We start from the raw sequence: 18,469 nt of genomic DNA, 5'->3' as shown, positions 1-18,469 counted from the left end.
GTCTTCCTTGATTTTGTGCCTTACTCTAATGAGACTGAACAACTGGCTCCTAGCCTAAAAAGGGCAGTAATGGTAGCCGGAAAACTAGTATTTCATATCAAATTCATCTCATTCAGTGACATAAATGCAAAGTTTAGAAAAGACATAAATGCAAGTGACATAAATGCAAAGTTTAGAAAAGAGAAAGGGCAGTCAATGGAAAAGGTGCAGGGGAGACTAAGGGAAAGAACAGGTGAAAGGAAGGCAATAGGAAGAGAGGCCCCTGGCAGGAGGGACAAGATGGACAGGAAACGGGTGGAAAGAAGGCAATGGTAAAGAGAGGCACTGGGCAGGAAGGACAACATGGAAGGGGAAGCGGGTGGAAAAAGACAATAGGAAAGAGAGGCCCTTGGCAGGAGGGACAAGACGGAAGGGGAAATGTGTGGAAATAACGCAATGGGAAAGAGAGGCACTGTGCAAGAGGGACAACATGGAAGGGGAAACAGATGGACAGAAGGCAATGGGAAAGAGAGGCACTGGGCAGGAGGGACAAGACGGAAGGGGAAACGTGTGGAAAGAAGGCAATGGGAAAGAGAGGCCCTTGGCAGGAGGGACAAGACGGAAGGGGAAATGTGTGGAAAATACGCAATGGGAAAGAGAGGCACTGTGCAAGCGGGACAACATGGAAGGGGAAACAGACGTACAGAAGGCAATGGGAAAGAGAGGCACTGTGCAAGAGGTACAACATGGAAGGGGAAACAGATGGACAGAAGGCAATAAGAAAGAGAGGCACTGTGCAGAAGGGACAAGATGAAAGGAGAAACGGATGGAAAGAAGGCAATAGGAAAGAGAGGCCCTTGGCAGGAGGGACAAGACGGAAGGGCAAATGTGTGGAAAGAAGGCAATGGGAAAGAGAGGCCCTTGGCAGGAGGGACAAGATGAAAGGGGAAACGGATGGAAAGAAGGCAATGGGAGAGGCACTGGGCAGGAGGGACAAGACGGAAGGGGAAACGTGTGGAAAGAAGGCAATGGGAAAGAGAGGCCCTTGGCAGGAGGGACAAGACGGAAGGGGAAATGTTTGGAAAGAACGCAATGGGAAAGAGAGGCACTGTGCAAGAGGGACAACATGGAAGGGGAAACAGATGGACAAAAGGCAATGGGAAAAGAGGCACTGGGCAGGAGGGACAACATGGAAGGGGAAACGGATGGACAGAAGGCAATGGGAAAGAGAGGCACTGGGCAGGAGGGTCAAAAATGAATTACAGCCAAGAATCGAATGTGGTGAGAAAAAGTGATACTGAGGAGGAGGAACAGGTGCTTTAGACGGTTCTGAGAGAAAAGGGCAAAGGAGACAAGTTACCTCGAGGCTCTGGGCTGATGTAATTCCAAGCGGTTATGCTTGCAAAAATGAAAGCCAGTTAAACTACTACGATTAAAGGATGCCAGTAATTTTTCAGTATTCAAAAATATATTTTCTGCCAAACAAATGTTGGTTTTGAGACGCAAACTTTGGGGGTCAAATATGTAACAGTCAAGTTATTTTTCTGAACGTTAAGGGAAAGCATAACCTCCTGCGGAGAGGTGCTAGCTATTGGTATGCCATAGCATTAATACAGCTCCCTTTTCAAAGCTTTTAAGTGGGCAAAAATCAAAGTAGTTTTGTTTATGTTTTGATCAAAATGTTTTTGCTCTGTTCTGATTTACGTTTACCAGAACAAACATAACCTATAACAAATTGAGTGTAGATTAAAACGACTTCGGCAGTTTTGGGTTTTAAAGAAACCGAATTCGAATATAAGATTATGTCAGTTCACTTGCCTTTTTTGTATGGCTCTTGGTATCTCCTTTCTTTAACCCTTTCCTTTTCTATGGCCTAGATTGATGTTTCGCATTTCCTCCATCTGGACGTCACTTGCAGATTTATTTTATACCATTTCAAAATTTCTCTTGTAATCTTTGCCTTTAGTATTCTTTATTTCGAGCTCTCTCCATTTTACCAAAACGTCTTGAGCAATTTGCTAAATACAACATTCCTCTCGTTTACTTCACTGCAATGTTAATGTTGCCTTTATCAGGGGGCCTCAAACTAAAGTATTTCTCCTTAAAAGCGAGAATCCTAAATAGATTCTCAATGAACCCCTATCTCGAAGTAAGATGTTTGCTATTTGTGGCTTCCTAACAATTGCTTTTACAGACGCTTACACATAAATTCCCCACCTCTTGCTTCGTAATCTTTTAATCAGCGTTAAAGTCTTTGAAAAGCCAGACTAAAGTAAATTCGATCAAAGCCCGAGATAATCCTCCATTGCTTGAAGTAATCCAAGACACTTTCTTAGTACAATGCGCGCCATCTGTTAATCTTCTTAGGCCGTGGAATTGACATTTTCTTTCACTATGCTCAGATTGAATTTATGTGATGCCACTAAAATATTTGGCTAACTAAATTGATCGAAATGTTGGTAACATTTCTTATTTCTGTTATTGACTCGCTTTACAACCTGCGTATCCATCATTTTGGTTACAGGGAGAAAATTGCTCTACAACAAGAAATCGAGCAAACAGAAGACAACATTAGAAAAAGAAAAACAGAGATCGAGGTAAGAATCATGGCATCTTAAGCCTATTTTGTTCCATATATTCTGTTTTGGGAAGGTTTTGTCGATGTCGTAGCCTCAGTTAGAGCTTCCCTTTTGATTGACATTCCAACAACACTTGACGCAATCTAAGACTCCTTTTAATAGTCTAATAATTTATTACTTGCACGTTTTCTTAAGATTGAAAATTGAGGGATTTTTCTATGCATGTCTGCAAGTGGATTACTTGCTTGGGAGTTACTTTTGCTCTGTTAAATTTTCTTTATTAGAAGTCTCCTGTTGTCATCTTTGTACAATGAAATTTATGTTTGAAAATGGTAATCAGGGGTATAACAACCTTTCTGCAGCTGTTTTTGTTTCCCTGTGACCAAATTTCCAACGGTCAAAAATTTCTTTGACAAACAAATTTATAAACACGATGAATTCTTAGGTTTATCAGTATTCCCTTTTTTGAAACATGGATTGAATAAAATCTGAAACAGAGCATGACCCAAATTAGCGTAAATTTTATACCAAGTTTATCTGCTTCTCATTCTTGCCAAAATCACCTTGAAGTATGTAAGACGATTAAAAAGACTGTGTTCGAATTGCCGATGAATGCAGAAGTGATGTATTTTGGAAACGTGTGTAATTTCGATCTCTGTCACTGCACTTTCTATGTTTAATGATAATTTTATTATCAATGAAGGTGTCCAGTCAATGTCTTTCACGTTATAAAGATGTTGAGTACGTTCCAGATGCCATCAAAAATGTAAATCAATTTTTCACTTCAGCAATATCATAGCAAACTGTGTTCATAAGTTATTTTTTTGATAATTTTAGCTGACTTTTCATCACAGGATTTGCAAGGTGAGATTGCAAAAACAGAGAAAGCTAACAAGGAATTGCAGCTACAGAAGTATGAGGCTTCGGAGAGTCTCGCCAGCCTGGATAAAGAGGTTGTTTATCTTATTCTTACCCTATTTTAGACCGCAATTTTGTTTTTCTTTCATTGTTTCTTCGAAGGGACTGTTTCCTTTTTAAGTTGGTCCTCAGTATTACGAATTTGTTACGATCCTCGTTTAAATTCAGCACAAAAATGAAAAATTTACATTATTGCTCGTATCACACATTCCAGATCTCATTGAATCTAAATACACGATCAAAATATCTTTGTCTGTCTTTAGAGTAATTCGTTCCTTCTGGGCAGTTTTTCATATGTCCAATATTAGAAAGAACAAATGATACTTTGTTCCGTTTTTCGCTCTTTTCTTTTGGCTGGCTTTAGGTTTTATGCTAATCTCTTTTACCCGGCATTTGCTGTTTATATCAATGGCATTTGATTTATACAAGTTTTCCTCAGTGGTTAAGCTACCAGGAGCCCGCTTCTTTGCAAGCTCTTTGTCTCGTTGCTTTATAATCAACTTCTCGAAATTTTATAATTGGGTTTATCTGAAGGTTTAAAGCATTCTTGTGTAATTTGTTTATAACAGAAAGAGAAAAACGATGGGTTGCTAGAGGTTCTCCGGCAAGCATATGAGGATGAAAAGCAAATAGTGAGTGATTTTAATATTGTACTATATATTCTAATGCCAATCAATGGTATTCATTATTATTTTACTAACTTATATAATTTTATTGATAGAATAATGATAAAAATTGGTGATGAAAAACATCAGATGTTTCTGCGGTGGCAATTTGAGGGGCTGCAAGCGATTGTCAATTAGTGAATGAGACAGGGAAATGATGTAGAAATGAGCGCATTATTGATTATCAGAGAGAAAATGATTTCCATTGTCGGAGTTGTTTGTAACAATGTATTTGAGGGACCTAGTTGGTACTTAGACGGTGGGAAAACAACATGAATATGGCGTTGCTTACTCCACATATTGCACTCTATAAAGTTTAAGATATTTCACACCATATCGCCAAACTCAAGTAGCATTAATGATGTTAGAGACAGCAATGCGTCTTGGTCACGAAACAAGCGCTGCTTTTTCACTTAGTTTCATCCCAAAATTCAATCTCTCGATCAGCTATCGTTGACCATTTTGAATCTGATGAATGAATATGTTTCATTCAGCCAACTTTGAATCTAGCTACGTTATCTTCGAAAATAACTGTTTGTCGTTTTTCAGCTAGCAAACCTGAAAGATCAGATTTCATCTCAGGAATCCATTCTTAAGGTATTGGCGGTTTTCATGCTTTCGTTTACATTGATTTTGTATGATGTTCTTCTTGTTAATCTCTTTCCTTTCAAAGCTTTCTTTACTAACTTTGGTATTTGCCCTTCTCATTTTTTATGAACACCAATAGTTTTGATTGTCCTAAATTGCGAAGATTCAAAGAAAGACTCTAGCGAGATGAAATCAAGAGAATCGAGCTGTTTACTTATTTAACATTCACAATTTCCTTTAAATAACTAAAGAAACATAAATGGTTGTTTTTGTAGTCGTTAACAATTGAATCCGTTGATGATCAAATTAAAGAAAATGAAATTATAAGTTTAACATATATGTTTTAAGTAACGTGAAGCCTCTTCCTGATCTGCGGCCATTGGAGAAAGTCCGAATTTATGGTCGAACTCCTCCGCACTGCGGTCACTTCTATTCAACGGCCAAATAGCCACGTCGGATTGTCCGATCCCTAATCTTTATCTGCATTAATAGTCAAACAGGCAACCTTTTGCAAAGAAGTGGAAGAAAAATACAAAAAACGTTTTTATTTAGAAATTATGATGTTTTTGAAAAACCATTAGTTTTTCAATTTTCTGGTGAGGTCATAAACTTACAAATGCATCTTGTTGATAGTTTAACATGAAGAAAGTAATCATTGTTTCTTGTTGTTAATTAGTTACTCACTGTCAATGGAAAATCGCTTTAATCACCTCACCCCCTTCTTCCGACCAGCCTTTTTTGATAATGATATTATGAAGATTATATGAAAATACCTCTCATAGCGGTCGCCTCTAAAACAACGACCACTTAGCTTGGTCTCTGAATACGGCCGCAATTAGAGGTTCCTCTGCATGCAATTTCTAGACTTGCCTGATAGTTTTCCTCACAGCAATATGGGCATTATTCTGGTCGTATTTGCTTTAAAGGATACTGAGTCTTGTAATTATTTTGTAGAACCAAGAAGAGGAATTTGTTACTGCTCGAAAGGAGCTGAATGAACTCAGGGAAGAGGAGTCAAAATTAGAGCAGCAGGTGAGTTTCAGAGACATTTTGCTTTTTTCTTACATTGTTTTTTCTCCTTTGTTTCTCTTTTGATTTGAAACGAACTTCAATTTGAAAATATAACCCATAAGAATAATGGATGGTCGTGTTGCTTATGATCACTCCTGTAAAGAATTTCCTTAAAGTATTTCTTGATTCGAAATCCATTTTGGCGATTTGATAGGCATATCCATCCCTTTGTGCTTGGACTTTCAAAAGGAAAAAGGTTATAAATCTCGTTTTCCATGGCCATTGTTTAGAATTTTGACTAAGCTATAACTAACAGACTCCCATCCAAATGTTACATCTTAGCCAACTTGTATCTTGTGCTCGTAATGGCTAGAGTTAATCTAAATATGGCACATGGGAACGAAATGCCACAGTTCTCAAAGATCTAAGATTCAGCCCTGTCCTTAGTTTTGTGGCAGAATAACGAACTGAGAAGATTTTGACGACCACTGAATATAGAATAGGCTCCCATTGGTCTAGGATATCTACAAGAATTTCTTTAAATGTCATGCCATAATTGCATCTTGTCTTACAGGTGCAAGCAGGAAAAACGCAGTTAGAGCAAATTAAAAAAACACTTGCAACAACCAAAAATGAAGTATACCAGGTATGGTATTTTCCTGATAACGTCAAGAGATAAATTTTCCATCAGGCCTAGTCGTAGGTACTTATTGTTGGGAAATTCCTTTTCAAGAGCTTCCTATCATGGGCACACAAGCTTCTCTCAATAGCAGACCAGATTCTTCCTTGTAGCATGCATCTAAATTATTATCGTATTTAGAGAATTCGGAAGAAGCGGCCTTATAATGGTTATTCATGTATGTAGATCTAGTAGAAAGCAGACAGTATTTTTAAATTGTAATTTTATTTGAAATTATTGAGATTTTGGTAATAAAGAAGGCCACCAAAATTGAGTTTCATTAGATTTTTTTAAATAAGTAACTCGTTTTCTTGAGAAATTATGGAAGCTTTGGTGCATTTCAGTTACAACGGATCACACTTTAATGGCTTTTATAGGCATAAATTAAATAGCCCTGTAAGTCTCCCTTTGTAGAACACGTGTTTGATATAACCCCCTTTTTACTTAGATGAAAACGAAGGTATCCAAGCTAACAGAAGAAAATCAAACCGTGAATGCGTCTATCAACCAATTCTCTTCAATGACCAATAGCATTTCATCAAATAGTGCCTCTAGTACCCCTGTTCCAATCGGCGAAGGCCTGAGTGCTTTGCCGGAGAACCTCGAAGCAACATTCGCCCATTCCGATGTGGATCAGATCAGTGCCAGAGCAACTGTAAGTGACTTGGAAACTAATGCTTGCTAAATAATGATCCCTGTCTTATAATTATTGCAAACCTTTGCATAAGAAATACTGATATACAGTTTACCTGTTTTTATATTCGAAAAGAATGAAGGTTGTTTATTGAGTTAGTTTCTTTGAGCTCGTTGTAAGTTTGTTTTCCACATTTGGTCAAACATCCAACGTTAAGAGATACTTTTCCTTTGAATCTCTCTATTATTATTGATATTTTTAAAAATCTTTGTCTGTCAAACTACATTCTTTATACAAGGCTTATCAAATTGGTGGCGATTGAAAATTAGTATAATTTTTTAACAATTTTCTGTCGTATTTTACTGTGAAGAATGTCAGGCGAAAACTTTAGTATAACTTGAAATGTTTTCTTTTTTCAAAGCCATATTTAAAGAATAGTATTTTGATAATGATTCGAATTGTGAATGATTCTGTCCTGTTTGTCAATATTATATTAAATATTATATTAAACCGTTTTGCATCACGGGTGCGCCCTTAGACACAATGGCACTATCGTTGATTGCATTAGCACTGGTTTTAACGCCCTGACTGTTTACCTCTAGGCCGGTAGCAGCCCGGTTAGCAGTATAAGCGGTTTCAGCGTTGGTTCCGGGTCAGGCCGGGTTGATGATGCCAATGATGAGGATTTCAAGGTTCTTGAACGACACTAAAAATATTTTTTTGTATACAAAACATATTTCTCGTCAACTTTTAGTTAAATTGAAATCTTAAATGTAAATATTAACAGTCTTTTTTACAAGTATCAAGTAATTTTGTCAAGATGTAATCTATTTTGGTACCTCATTACATCCTAGAATAGTGAGAATTACATTGTGTTAGAAAGGGTAGGGAATGTTGCGATAAGTTTCTGCAATGGGTTTTGTACGCATTAAGATGTGCTGCTAAGAATGCAGTTGTTTATTAAGATTGCCTTTATTATTAGCAAACTGTTATTATCAGGCCTTATTCAAAGTGGATAGACGATATTCTTTTGCTCTTGTTGAAAATATCTTTAATGTAATGTCTTGTCAGGACGCATACAACAGTTTCATCAGTTTCAAATGTAAACATGAAACTATATCATTCAGCATTTTTGAAAGTGTTTTGAAACAACTATTTCCTTTGTGTAGCAACAGCAGTAATAACGAAAATTTGTACATATTGTGTATAATTCTGTTTGTTAGGATCAAGATCCTTTTAAACCGAAGTCGGATGTATTCAGTGGCAATGAATCAGGTAAGAAAACGATACACATTGCTGCCAAAAACATTTCGTAGCGATTCTTCTCAAGAAAATCATGCAGTCGGTCGTAAAATACAGTGTTACATTTGCTGATATTTTGTGTTCGATATTCCAGCAATATCAATGACAGTATTGATTGATTTTTTACAAAAAATCTTTTTGAGGAAATAAGGTATGATACAAGAATCCGTTGTTATGTGCCATCCCAGGGAAAGACCGATCCCAGCATGCCTTTCATTCTTTTAATACTTATAGTATGCCTTTCAGTTTTTCACGATCCGTTTATTTTTATTTCGCACATGAGTTTTAACTGAACTCTTATAACCTTCAATTGACTGTTGTAAGGTGCCACATTTTGATAGCTCTTATCGTTCAGTTCTCAAGGAATAACCTTCAATTGACTGTTTAAGGTGCCACATTTTGATAGCTCTTATGATAGCTCAAGGAATAAACATTAGTATATCTTGAAATGTTTCCTTTTTTCAAAGCCATATTTAAGGACTATTATTTTGATAATGATTTGAATTGTAAATGATTCTGTCCTGCTTGTCAATATCATATTAAACTTCGTTTTGCATCATGGGTGCGCTCTTAGACACCTTCAATTCTAGTTCTCAATTCAAGATCTAGTTCTCAAGGAATAACCTTCAATTGACTGTTGTAAGGTGCCACAATTTGATAGCTCTTATCGTCCAGTTCTCAAAGAATATCTTAGATGATAAGAATAACATGTATGTAGTTTATGTAAAATTGTGCCATATATACTTAAAATTGAATATATATTAAACATATAATTAAACTTTAAATATAAAAACTTTACAAAAAAGAGGGCTAATCACATATGTACAATATATTATAATAACTGAAAAAACAAGTTTAAAAACACCCCAAGCTAAAAATGCAAGAATTGTATTAGAAGGTCAGTATGACCTTGTTTCCATAATGGTTCCTCCAGAGGTGTTATCGAAAGAAGAGTTTTCTTGAGAGAAAATAAAATATATTTTAGGTATCAAAAGTAAAAAGTACCGTGCTTTTTATGTTTGTAGTTTTTGGAAGTTTAGTATTATACAAAGAGGCTGTTTTCTTGATTTTGGAGGTCTTTAAAGAATGTGTCCTTGATCTTGTGTTTAGACACATTCTTGAAAGACCTCCAAAATGAAGAAAAAAGCCCGTATGTCTAATGTCTTTTACCGCCAGTAATCGCCGTGACATAAGAAGGTTTTTGTTTCTAGAAAACGCAGATCCATTTCATACAGAAGACCCATTCAAACAGGATCCATTCAAAACAGTCTCATTCGCAGGGGATCCATTTGCAGGTGACCCCTTCCATGTAAGTATTTCAATAAAATTACCACCTTGCTTCTTTGGATCGATCATTATGTACTCAAATTGGCTTTATCTTATCTTTGAATTTGAGTTAAAATCATTTTTCTATCCGCTTTACAGGAAAAAGATCCATTTCACACAGAGCACGATAAAAACGAGGTATGGATGGCTAATTGTTCAATGATCATGTCCTTATGAGAAATAACGAAAATTCCATGTTGAACAGTTGATTAAAGATCGACATAATGCAATTTGTATTCAAGGGCGATTTCACCCAGCCCTTTGTAAGGCAAGGCCCTTGAACTGTAGACTTCTCGGACAATTAGAAGTCATTCCGTTTGAACTTTTTCAGTGGCAAAAATAAAAAAACTCTGATTATGAAAGGGGGAATGAAAATAGCTGGATATTATAGGCAATGGATATCATTAAATTTTTTTTAGGATGGGAGCATCTTCTTAATTCTTTTTGATCCTTAAATTTTATATCGTTACAAGTTAGTGCCTTAAAATGATGCCATAGAACTCTATTTTGAAAGTTGGGACTGAATGATATGAAATAACACGAAATAATCTTGCTTTCAAAAACATTTTAGATTGTCCTAGATTGGCAGGGAAACATCCACATAAGCGTATGCTATTCTAGTTATATTGATTTTGTCTTGGTTCTTGAATTTATGACTTGGCAAACCTTTGATAAACTTAGTGTAATTTACCGGTCATTGCTCAGCCTTTTTGGTATGCATTGAACTGTTTTTGCACGTGTTCTTTAAACTCTAACAATTCTGAAAAATGTCTTGTCGGCCAAAATGTTTTCTTTTTCAGTGGTATCAACTTTTTTCTGTTTGACCTCATATTTGTTGTTTCACTCGCATGAGGTCAAATATTAAAAATTAAAAAAAAAATCGATTAATAAACGACGAGGTAGAATGATTCCTTAGTAAATAACAGGGTTAACGACTGCCAGGCAAAATCCCAATGAAAGCTCAGCTTTTCTTCGGAAAATTTCATTAAGCTTTGGAAACCTTTCTTGTAACAACAATGAAAGCAAGATTGGCCTTGGAGTAGCATTTTAATTTTTTGTTTTTATTAACCCGCCTCGCAGTCCGGGACCGTATCACCACCATGCTTTCGTGGCTTGATGCTAAGGATTCATTGAGTTCATCGATTTAAACTGTATCTTGATTACTTGCACATTACAGAATGAACGACGCTGCGTGAAAAGTTCATGTTTCCAATCATTTTAAACGTTGTTGCATATGGAAAAATATTATACATATTTTCAAACATGCACACTCTTTTTTTTAACAAGAACCCGATAATTTCAACCGAGGTTCATTTTTCTGGGCTGTTTGAGGCTCTAATTGTTGTTCTTTTCTCAAATTTGGCTTGTTCACAATACATACGATAACTTCTTTCAAAAAGAGCCCAATAGCAGGGTTGCCTTACATTTTTAGTACCATGGTTGGCTAGCTGATAAACTTTATATCCTGTTTTGCTAACATTACAGTAAATTTTAAAGAGAAATTGCGTTGTTCTGGTTTATGTTCTTTCGTTCTTCTAATTTTTAGCAAATCTACCCTTGGTGTACTTTTGACTATGATATTTTAAAAAATAGTTTATTTCTTGGTATCTGGGATATTTTTTCCTGATATCCATATCCTGCTGTGCCGGTTGTTTTATTTGTGGCTATCAGTTGAGATTGAACGAAATGTTCTCTATTCCATGCAGGATGAAGTAGACCCATTTAAATCTGATCCATTCAAGCCAGTTGCCACATCGGCTGCTCCAAGTTCGTCGTCAACAACACAAGGTAAGCTACGAGGCTTTCATCAAATATAGACGCGGGAAAGTGTGGAGATGTATCCCACTGATCGATCCAGCGCGTATGGAACTAAGGTTATGCTTTCATAGCCATAAACAAATCGTTTCTGTGTTGCCTGTAGCCTCTGTAGCCTGGCCATTGATCCCACAGGCTGTTGCCATTCGGAGCCTGGTCAACTAAAGGTTAATGTTTACCAGGCACGTTGGAATTGGTTTAAAGTAACGCTGGCACAGGTAGAACGAGACACAGGTAGAAAGGGCACCATGTCGCAGAAAAAGGGGAGCATTTTCAAAGAGATTACTTCTAAGAAAAGGGAATTTTCCAAAAGTTGAGGGGCATGCCTCCCTGTTGCACCCCAATTTTCGATATCCCTGTTTCAAACCTTTACAATTCATGTAGATTTGTGTAAAACTTCTTGTAGAGAGGATTTATATAGCTCTCATCGAGAAGATCTTAGATAAAATAGCAAAAATCATAGGAATTTGGTTTCCAGTCAGCAGAAGAAGCTGTGGGAAATCACAAGCATCATGACATGGTGACTAAAATTTTGCTTCTTAATTCATATCTGAAGTAGGCAATTTAGTACAACGAATTTTAAAGGTACTTTTGAAACAGAGTTTCAAAGGGAATTGAAAAGCACTTACCAAAATGGTTTCTCGCATGTGCGCCTATAACATTTCTACAATGCCTGCCAGAATTCTGGGATCACTAATGCCAGTTCTCTAGGGCACTTCAACCATTCCCCTCTCCCCCTTGGAGCAATGATGGTTTTCTATAAAACGTAGGAAATTGGGAAGTTCGTTTTTTCGTGTGACTGTTACAATATTTGTCTAGACTATCAACATTGTTTTGGAGGAGGGGCATAAGAAGTAGTACTTGGGAGAAAGAGATGAAAAGCATAAAAATTGAGCGCTAATTTCTCGGTGTTCCAAATGATTTTGACGGGTATTATATTTTCTAAGCTTTTGCCTCCATCGTTGCGGCCCTTCACATCACTGTAATTTATCCTATTTTTCCTATTGGCCGTTCCTTGGAGATGTTGTTAAAATGTGTTGATCGATTAAATGACGAACAACCCGTAGGCCCTATGTCAACTGCTGCTCGCAATTGTCAGTTGCTTGGCAACAACGCGCACACAGCAATTGTCAGTTCCTTGGCAACAATCCATAACTGTTATAGGGTTCTTTGATAAAAGGTAACTGGCTGGAATCTTTAAAGGAAAAAGCAGAGATAACGTAAGATAGCAGTTGCAAGGTAATAGAAGAGAGAAACTTTAGATCTGTGTCGGAAAATGAATTGTCTGCTGTGGCTTTCATCTCTATTAATCACGAGCAGAACGAGACGTTCCTTTTGCAGATCGATAACCGAAGCAAAATTAGACGGTCACTTTTTATGTCTTTTTTTGATATTCTGGTAAGATTATTCAATATTGAATATACAGATGATAAGAAAGAATAGTCTATTTTGTACAAGAAAAATGGTTTAATCGGCTAATTATAAATGTTTTTAATTTATGTATGCTATAAAATTTTACTGATATCAAAAACATCGTGTTTCAGATCGCTACTAGCTCTTCTCGATGTGGATAATTGCTACAAAGTAGAATGTGTACATTTTAGCTTGACATAGCCAGTTATAGCTTTAGTGATAATCCATTCATGTTTGTTACTGGCGCAGTATCCAGAGTTTATCAGGCATATGGCTCGTTGAATGGACGAAAAATTCTTCATCTAAGTTTTATTGATATGGGCTTTGCTTCGGATTTTACATCGTTCCGGTTGATTAAAAGTATATAGGTGACATTTGCAAGAAAGGTTCAAACACGTTTCACATCATCTGATTTAGCGACTTTTGGAATTATCTTGGTTTTTATAAATATTTTCGTAAACACTAAGAAAGAGGTAGAATCATTTAACCATCACCTTTGTTTTAAACTGATTTACATTGGCAGATTGGGAATATTTTTTATGCTCATTTGAAACTTATCAGCTGTCTTTTAAGGGCATCTAAAACATCCGTATCTTTAATTGTAGATTAATATGATTTTTAGTGAATTTGAATGACTGTTAAGTTCGTTTTTTCTTCGCAAGTAGAACAGAAGAGATATAGTAAAGTGTGAATGATAAAGACTATTTTCAGCTGCGCTACTTGTTACTACACCAGGATATTTAATCCATTTTTTCTTGTTAACTCGGTCAAGAGATTCTATCACATATTTTATTCAGGGATAACTAGAGCTTCGCTTAAAGGTTACTCTCTGCGGTATCTTTTATGTTCTCAAAATTGAACCGAAAAGCTGTTTTATCTAAGGAAGGAAGGAAGATGCCGTTAGGAAGGAAGTCGAACAGGCAAAGAGATACGAATGTTTTGATGTTGAAAGTCGATTTCAGCATCGCAAAATGACGTTCGTAGATCATAAGTTGCACAATTTGTATTGAAAATATGGTAGCAGTGACAGAGGTACTTTGAATGTTGAATTAGCGTTTGAAGTAAGCGATAAATCGGAGGCATTTGAAGAGATTGAAATAAAGATAGAAGTAGAGATAGAGATGAAAAATATAGGTAAAGGTATTGTCCAGATTGTTTCAGATTATTCAAATTTATTAGCCAGATGGTTTCAGATTATTCAGATTTGATGGCCAGATTATTCAGATTATTCAGATTTATTACCTAACTAGCTACCAACCTAAGCCATATTTACGCGAATAAAGGCTGGTGAATGAAGGGTGGCGAATGAACTGTGGTAGAAGTTAATTTGAACTGTGGTAGAGACATTTATTCCGTGATTGCAACTTTTTTGTGTTTCTGCTCTTTGACTTATTCTGACGAATAATACAGTTTTTTATCCTCCGATGAGAATACCAGGTTTAGGCTAAATCCTAGTTTCACGCAGAATGTTAGCAGTTTGCTGTGGAAGCAAATTCAACCAAACGTCACGAAATTTTGCTTATTATGGCGACCATACGTCGTTTGCATGCATGCAGCATATTCTCTTGAAAATGGACACATCGAAACAGTGTACAACCATTTCCCATGATCTTTAGCGTGCGTTAAAGCCGTTTATGTGGATTTGATATAGTGAGTAAGCTTCTTCTCTATTGAATTCTAGTCATCCTCCTAAACTGTGTTCATTTTATGAAGTATTTATTGCAATTTAATGGACAAAAATGCAGCAGTCGATTTAATTGTTTAGTATCACTACAGACAAAAATCGAATATCATCCTTGGATTTTTTCAAAGAAATACTTAAAGATTAGTTTAGTTTTGCCCAGTTATTGTGAACGGCCATGAAATCTCTATATATGCATCTATGAAAACATTTGAGTACGTATTTTGTACCCTGAAAAATACCGCAGCTTTTGTGTTTTAGCATAAGAGAAAATAGCTTCAGCCCCAGATTCCAATACTTTTAGTTTGGGGTCTGGAACTCAGGCTAAAGAAAAAACGGATGAATAAGCGGGTAAATGGCAAAAAGTTAGTGGATGCAGAGGAGGGGAAAGATATTCCTTTTTTCAACCCTTGCTCAGATAGATATTTCTGTGACTAGTTTCGAATTATATTTCAGAGACTAAATAATGGAGACTCTGGCACCCAGGGTATCAAACACCGTTCTGTTCTGCTTATACTTATCGAGCACTTTATGACAGACCGGTAAAACAGTAACCTTCATTAATCATCGCAATTTGACGATACCGCAGTTGTATTGTTTCATAACGAGTACCGAAGACTTGACAGTGAAAAACTCCAGTTGTAAATCCACGAGTGTTTTCGAAGTCTTAATCCAAGTCGGTATATTGTTATGGTATTTTGTAGCTAACATTGCTATTCTGAATGATTTTAACGTAGAAATAATTTTATATTTTTCAGCAAGTAGACCTATGGAATCAGCAGCGGATCCTTTTAGTTCACTAGATCCATTCGGAAGTGGCGCCTTCGCAGCTCCAAAGACATCAAAGGTGATGCACAGTTTTTAATTCACAGACTTGATACACTTCAATACATTTTTTGACACTTTATGATACATGCCTCTCTTCCCCTCCAAACTATGCTGTTTTATTGAAACCTAAGAAGCTCGGTGTGGTCCAATGGATTCTTCCTGATAGCTATGATTAATCTCTAAAACCAAGATTCTTTTAGGGGAGAGGGGGGAGCGAGTCGTTCTTTTTTACTGGAACAGTTAATTTTTCCAAAAAACACTTAGGCAACAGGGTGTTTCACGGACTTTTGGCAGGGATTGTAGTTTGATAAGGCTTGATATGAAAGACATCTTACATCTGATGCAAAATATTTTAAAGAGTATAGAAGATTTTTTGTATGATGCGACTTTTGGAAATGTATTTATGAGTTATGAATTGTTGTTTTTGACATCTTTGTAAACTTGCATATATTTTTCAACTAGTCTTCAGCGTCAGACCCATTCACCTCTGATCCGTTCGCACCCTCTTCTGCCGATGATGCAAGCCCAGCAACATCTAAAAAGTCGTCAGTTTCCTCATCCCATGCAGGCGGTAAAGATGATCCGTTCTTTGGTGGCTCGAGTCAGTCCGCTTGGTCGGATCCATTTGGATCCGGTCATGATGATCCATTTGGAAGCACCGGTACAGCCTCAGTTGGCAAGGCTGATGATCCGTGGTCAGCATTTGGTGATGATACTCCGAAGGTATGATAAAATCGTGACTTTGACAATACTTACTTACATTCTTGCGGTGGTGGCTTTATTGATATTTTTCAAGAGATAAGGGCATTGTATGTGTAGGCCCAAAACTTTTGTCATACATTAGGTACCTCTGATATGATTGCACCAAGTGACAGATCTCATCGAGACGAGTCGATTGGTGGTATTTTGGGTATCACCTAGTAATGAAGTCACTATGACCTGCTGAAAATTTGGCACATTGCTGGATTTGTATAATTGTTTTGATTAAGCCCGTTCCCCCATTTTTTGTTTTCACTTTTAAAGCTTTATTGTGACAACTCTGTAACTGTATTTCGTAGATTAGTGGCCAATAGCTTATTTCGACAAGGGGTTTGACAAGGGGCATCTATTGGGGTGGTTACTTCATGGATTGGGCGTAACCGTGATACCCTATTTTTGGGGTAAAAACATCTGCGCTGTTGTATGGGAAAAGTGACTGCATGTATTCATTAACATATTTCTTGGAGTCGTTGCTGCGTGTACACAGTTTTCAACGAATAAGAGCCACAAGTACAATCTTGTAGGGCCTAAGGACAACTTGCACGATCATTGAGGTTGCAAGGGATATACTCAGGCTTTAGGAGTTTTTCTTGATCGGTCGCTATATATTTCTGCGGAGAGGTTATTATTGATATTTTTGGTCACGTTTGTAACAATTAGGAAATCGATGACAAGCTGACATTGATGACATTGAGTTGTTGATATTCTGTCACTTTATTGGCTGTTTATTAAAGATAACATAAGTGGAGTTTTTCTAAAGTTTAATCGGGGATTTTCAAAGATTTTTCGCATGAGCAAAGTTTTGCGTATGATAGGCCTACTGCTGTTGTTGTAAGATGAGAAACCCTATGAGTTGTTTCATGTTTTTTTGGCTTAAGGACGCATCTAATGGACGTATCATATGTTTAAATCTTGTTGCTTATTATGTCATTGTGATGATGTCAACAATATGGCCTATTACTGGCGCTAGCAATATAATCTATTGTTGTTGCTAACAAAATTGCATATTTTTGTCTCTCTTAAATTTTGTCTCCCTTACCTTCACCGGATATCGAATGGTGTTTTTTTACAGTCAACGGGCAATCATAATGGGCAGGATCTTGACTGGGCAAAGCCCGATCGCGACAGCGAAAGAAAAAACGACATGGATATCGCCTTAGCTTTAAAACAAACTGTTGAAAGCTCATCAGAAGCGTAAATTCAAGATATGTTAGAAAACTATTATTACTGAGAACACTAATGCTCAGTTGTACAGGAATTCAAGGTAGAATAGCTCGTTTATATGAATGATGAAAGTAGATGCTCGTAGTAAATCAAAATCATAAAATTATTACCTTGGTTACAAAGATACTCAAATTACTAATTTCATGTACCCATTGTCCTCACGTTGTCTCGTTCCTCAATTGCTGCTGCATGCTGCATTTGGGATTGATTCGTTGCTCGTCAGCAGGCCCGCCGAGAGCTTTTTTGGGCCCTAGGGCGATAAGAAAGATGAGGCCTCTGGTTGTTGTTATTGCTAGAAACTTCGTTACAACTTCTTCGTTCCCCTCTCTACTCAGGGACTGGGTTAAGCTGCCCCTCATGCCCCCTCTCGGTGGGCTGCTCGTCAGAATTTCGTAATACATAGAACAATAAGGCATATGAACGCTGTAGCGTTAAACTCTCGTGAAACTCGTTGTATGCAGTAAATACTTCAGTCTTCATTAGCAGCTGTTCTACTAAATGTTTATCAACTCCCCTAATGCTCGATTTTATCATAATTTTTGTACGCTATGCATAACTCTACTATAAGTGAGCGTGTCGACCTATGTTTTTAACATCAGTTCAATGTAATGCTAATTTTGCCTCGTTTCGATTTGAAGCAACCCTTGAAGCGAAGTATTTGCTTATCTAAGAAGAGCCATTTAAAATTAATGAAAAACCTGAACAGATCAATGTCTGCGGAATCAGCAGCTAATTTATTTTTTAATCTTTATTGTTAATGACGTCATTCGTTTATGTAGTTTTTTTAAATTTACCATATGGTTAATTGATAAATGTCCAGTAATCGGAAAACGGACAGTGTTATGTCAAATTACAAGAAAGGGTCTAAAGCTTCACCTTGTTGGATTTATGCTGTTATTGATTTTGAACCTGCATTTGCCGATGCATTTTGTGATCAGTGTGTTTGTACTGGGTATATGGGTTAGACCGTACATATAATTCATTTAGTATACACCGTTTCTTAGACACGCGTATGGTTTTGCGTTCAAATTATGTTCAACATACTCAGTTACTCGGGTGTTAGCTCGA

General features: G+C 36.8%; 1 protein-coding gene across 1 annotated transcript in view; it reads left to right on the top strand.

Annotated features, from left to right (window-relative positions):
- The window catches only part of LOC135694539 (uncharacterized), a 33,737-nt gene extending 15,268 nt beyond the window's left edge, over positions 1–18,469 (top strand). Inside the window, exons 17-31 of the mRNA XM_065213327.2 lie at positions 2,504–2,576; positions 3,413–3,511; positions 4,046–4,108; positions 4,691–4,738; positions 5,684–5,761; positions 6,315–6,386; positions 6,868–7,074; positions 7,656–7,745; positions 8,277–8,328; positions 9,567–9,664; positions 9,781–9,819; positions 11,388–11,469; positions 15,349–15,437; positions 15,881–16,141; positions 17,250–18,469. Of these exons, the coding sequence (XP_065069399.2) occupies positions 2,504–2,576; positions 3,413–3,511; positions 4,046–4,108; positions 4,691–4,738; positions 5,684–5,761; positions 6,315–6,386; positions 6,868–7,074; positions 7,656–7,745; positions 8,277–8,328; positions 9,567–9,664; positions 9,781–9,819; positions 11,388–11,469; positions 15,349–15,437; positions 15,881–16,141; positions 17,250–17,375 (1,477 nt within the window). The 3' untranslated portion in view covers positions 17,376–18,469. The remainder of the gene's footprint in view (positions 1–2,503; positions 2,577–3,412; positions 3,512–4,045; positions 4,109–4,690; positions 4,739–5,683; positions 5,762–6,314; positions 6,387–6,867; positions 7,075–7,655; positions 7,746–8,276; positions 8,329–9,566; positions 9,665–9,780; positions 9,820–11,387; positions 11,470–15,348; positions 15,438–15,880; positions 16,142–17,249) is intronic.

This window comes from Rhopilema esculentum, chromosome 8, assembly GCF_057945365.1.
Source record: "Rhopilema esculentum isolate cy_ngs chromosome 8, ASM5794536v1, whole genome shotgun sequence".
NCBI lineage: Eukaryota > Metazoa > Cnidaria > Scyphozoa > Rhizostomeae > Rhizostomatidae > Rhopilema > Rhopilema esculentum.
Note: the sequence above shows the minus strand (reverse complement) of the source record. Positions and strands in the feature narration are given on the sequence as shown.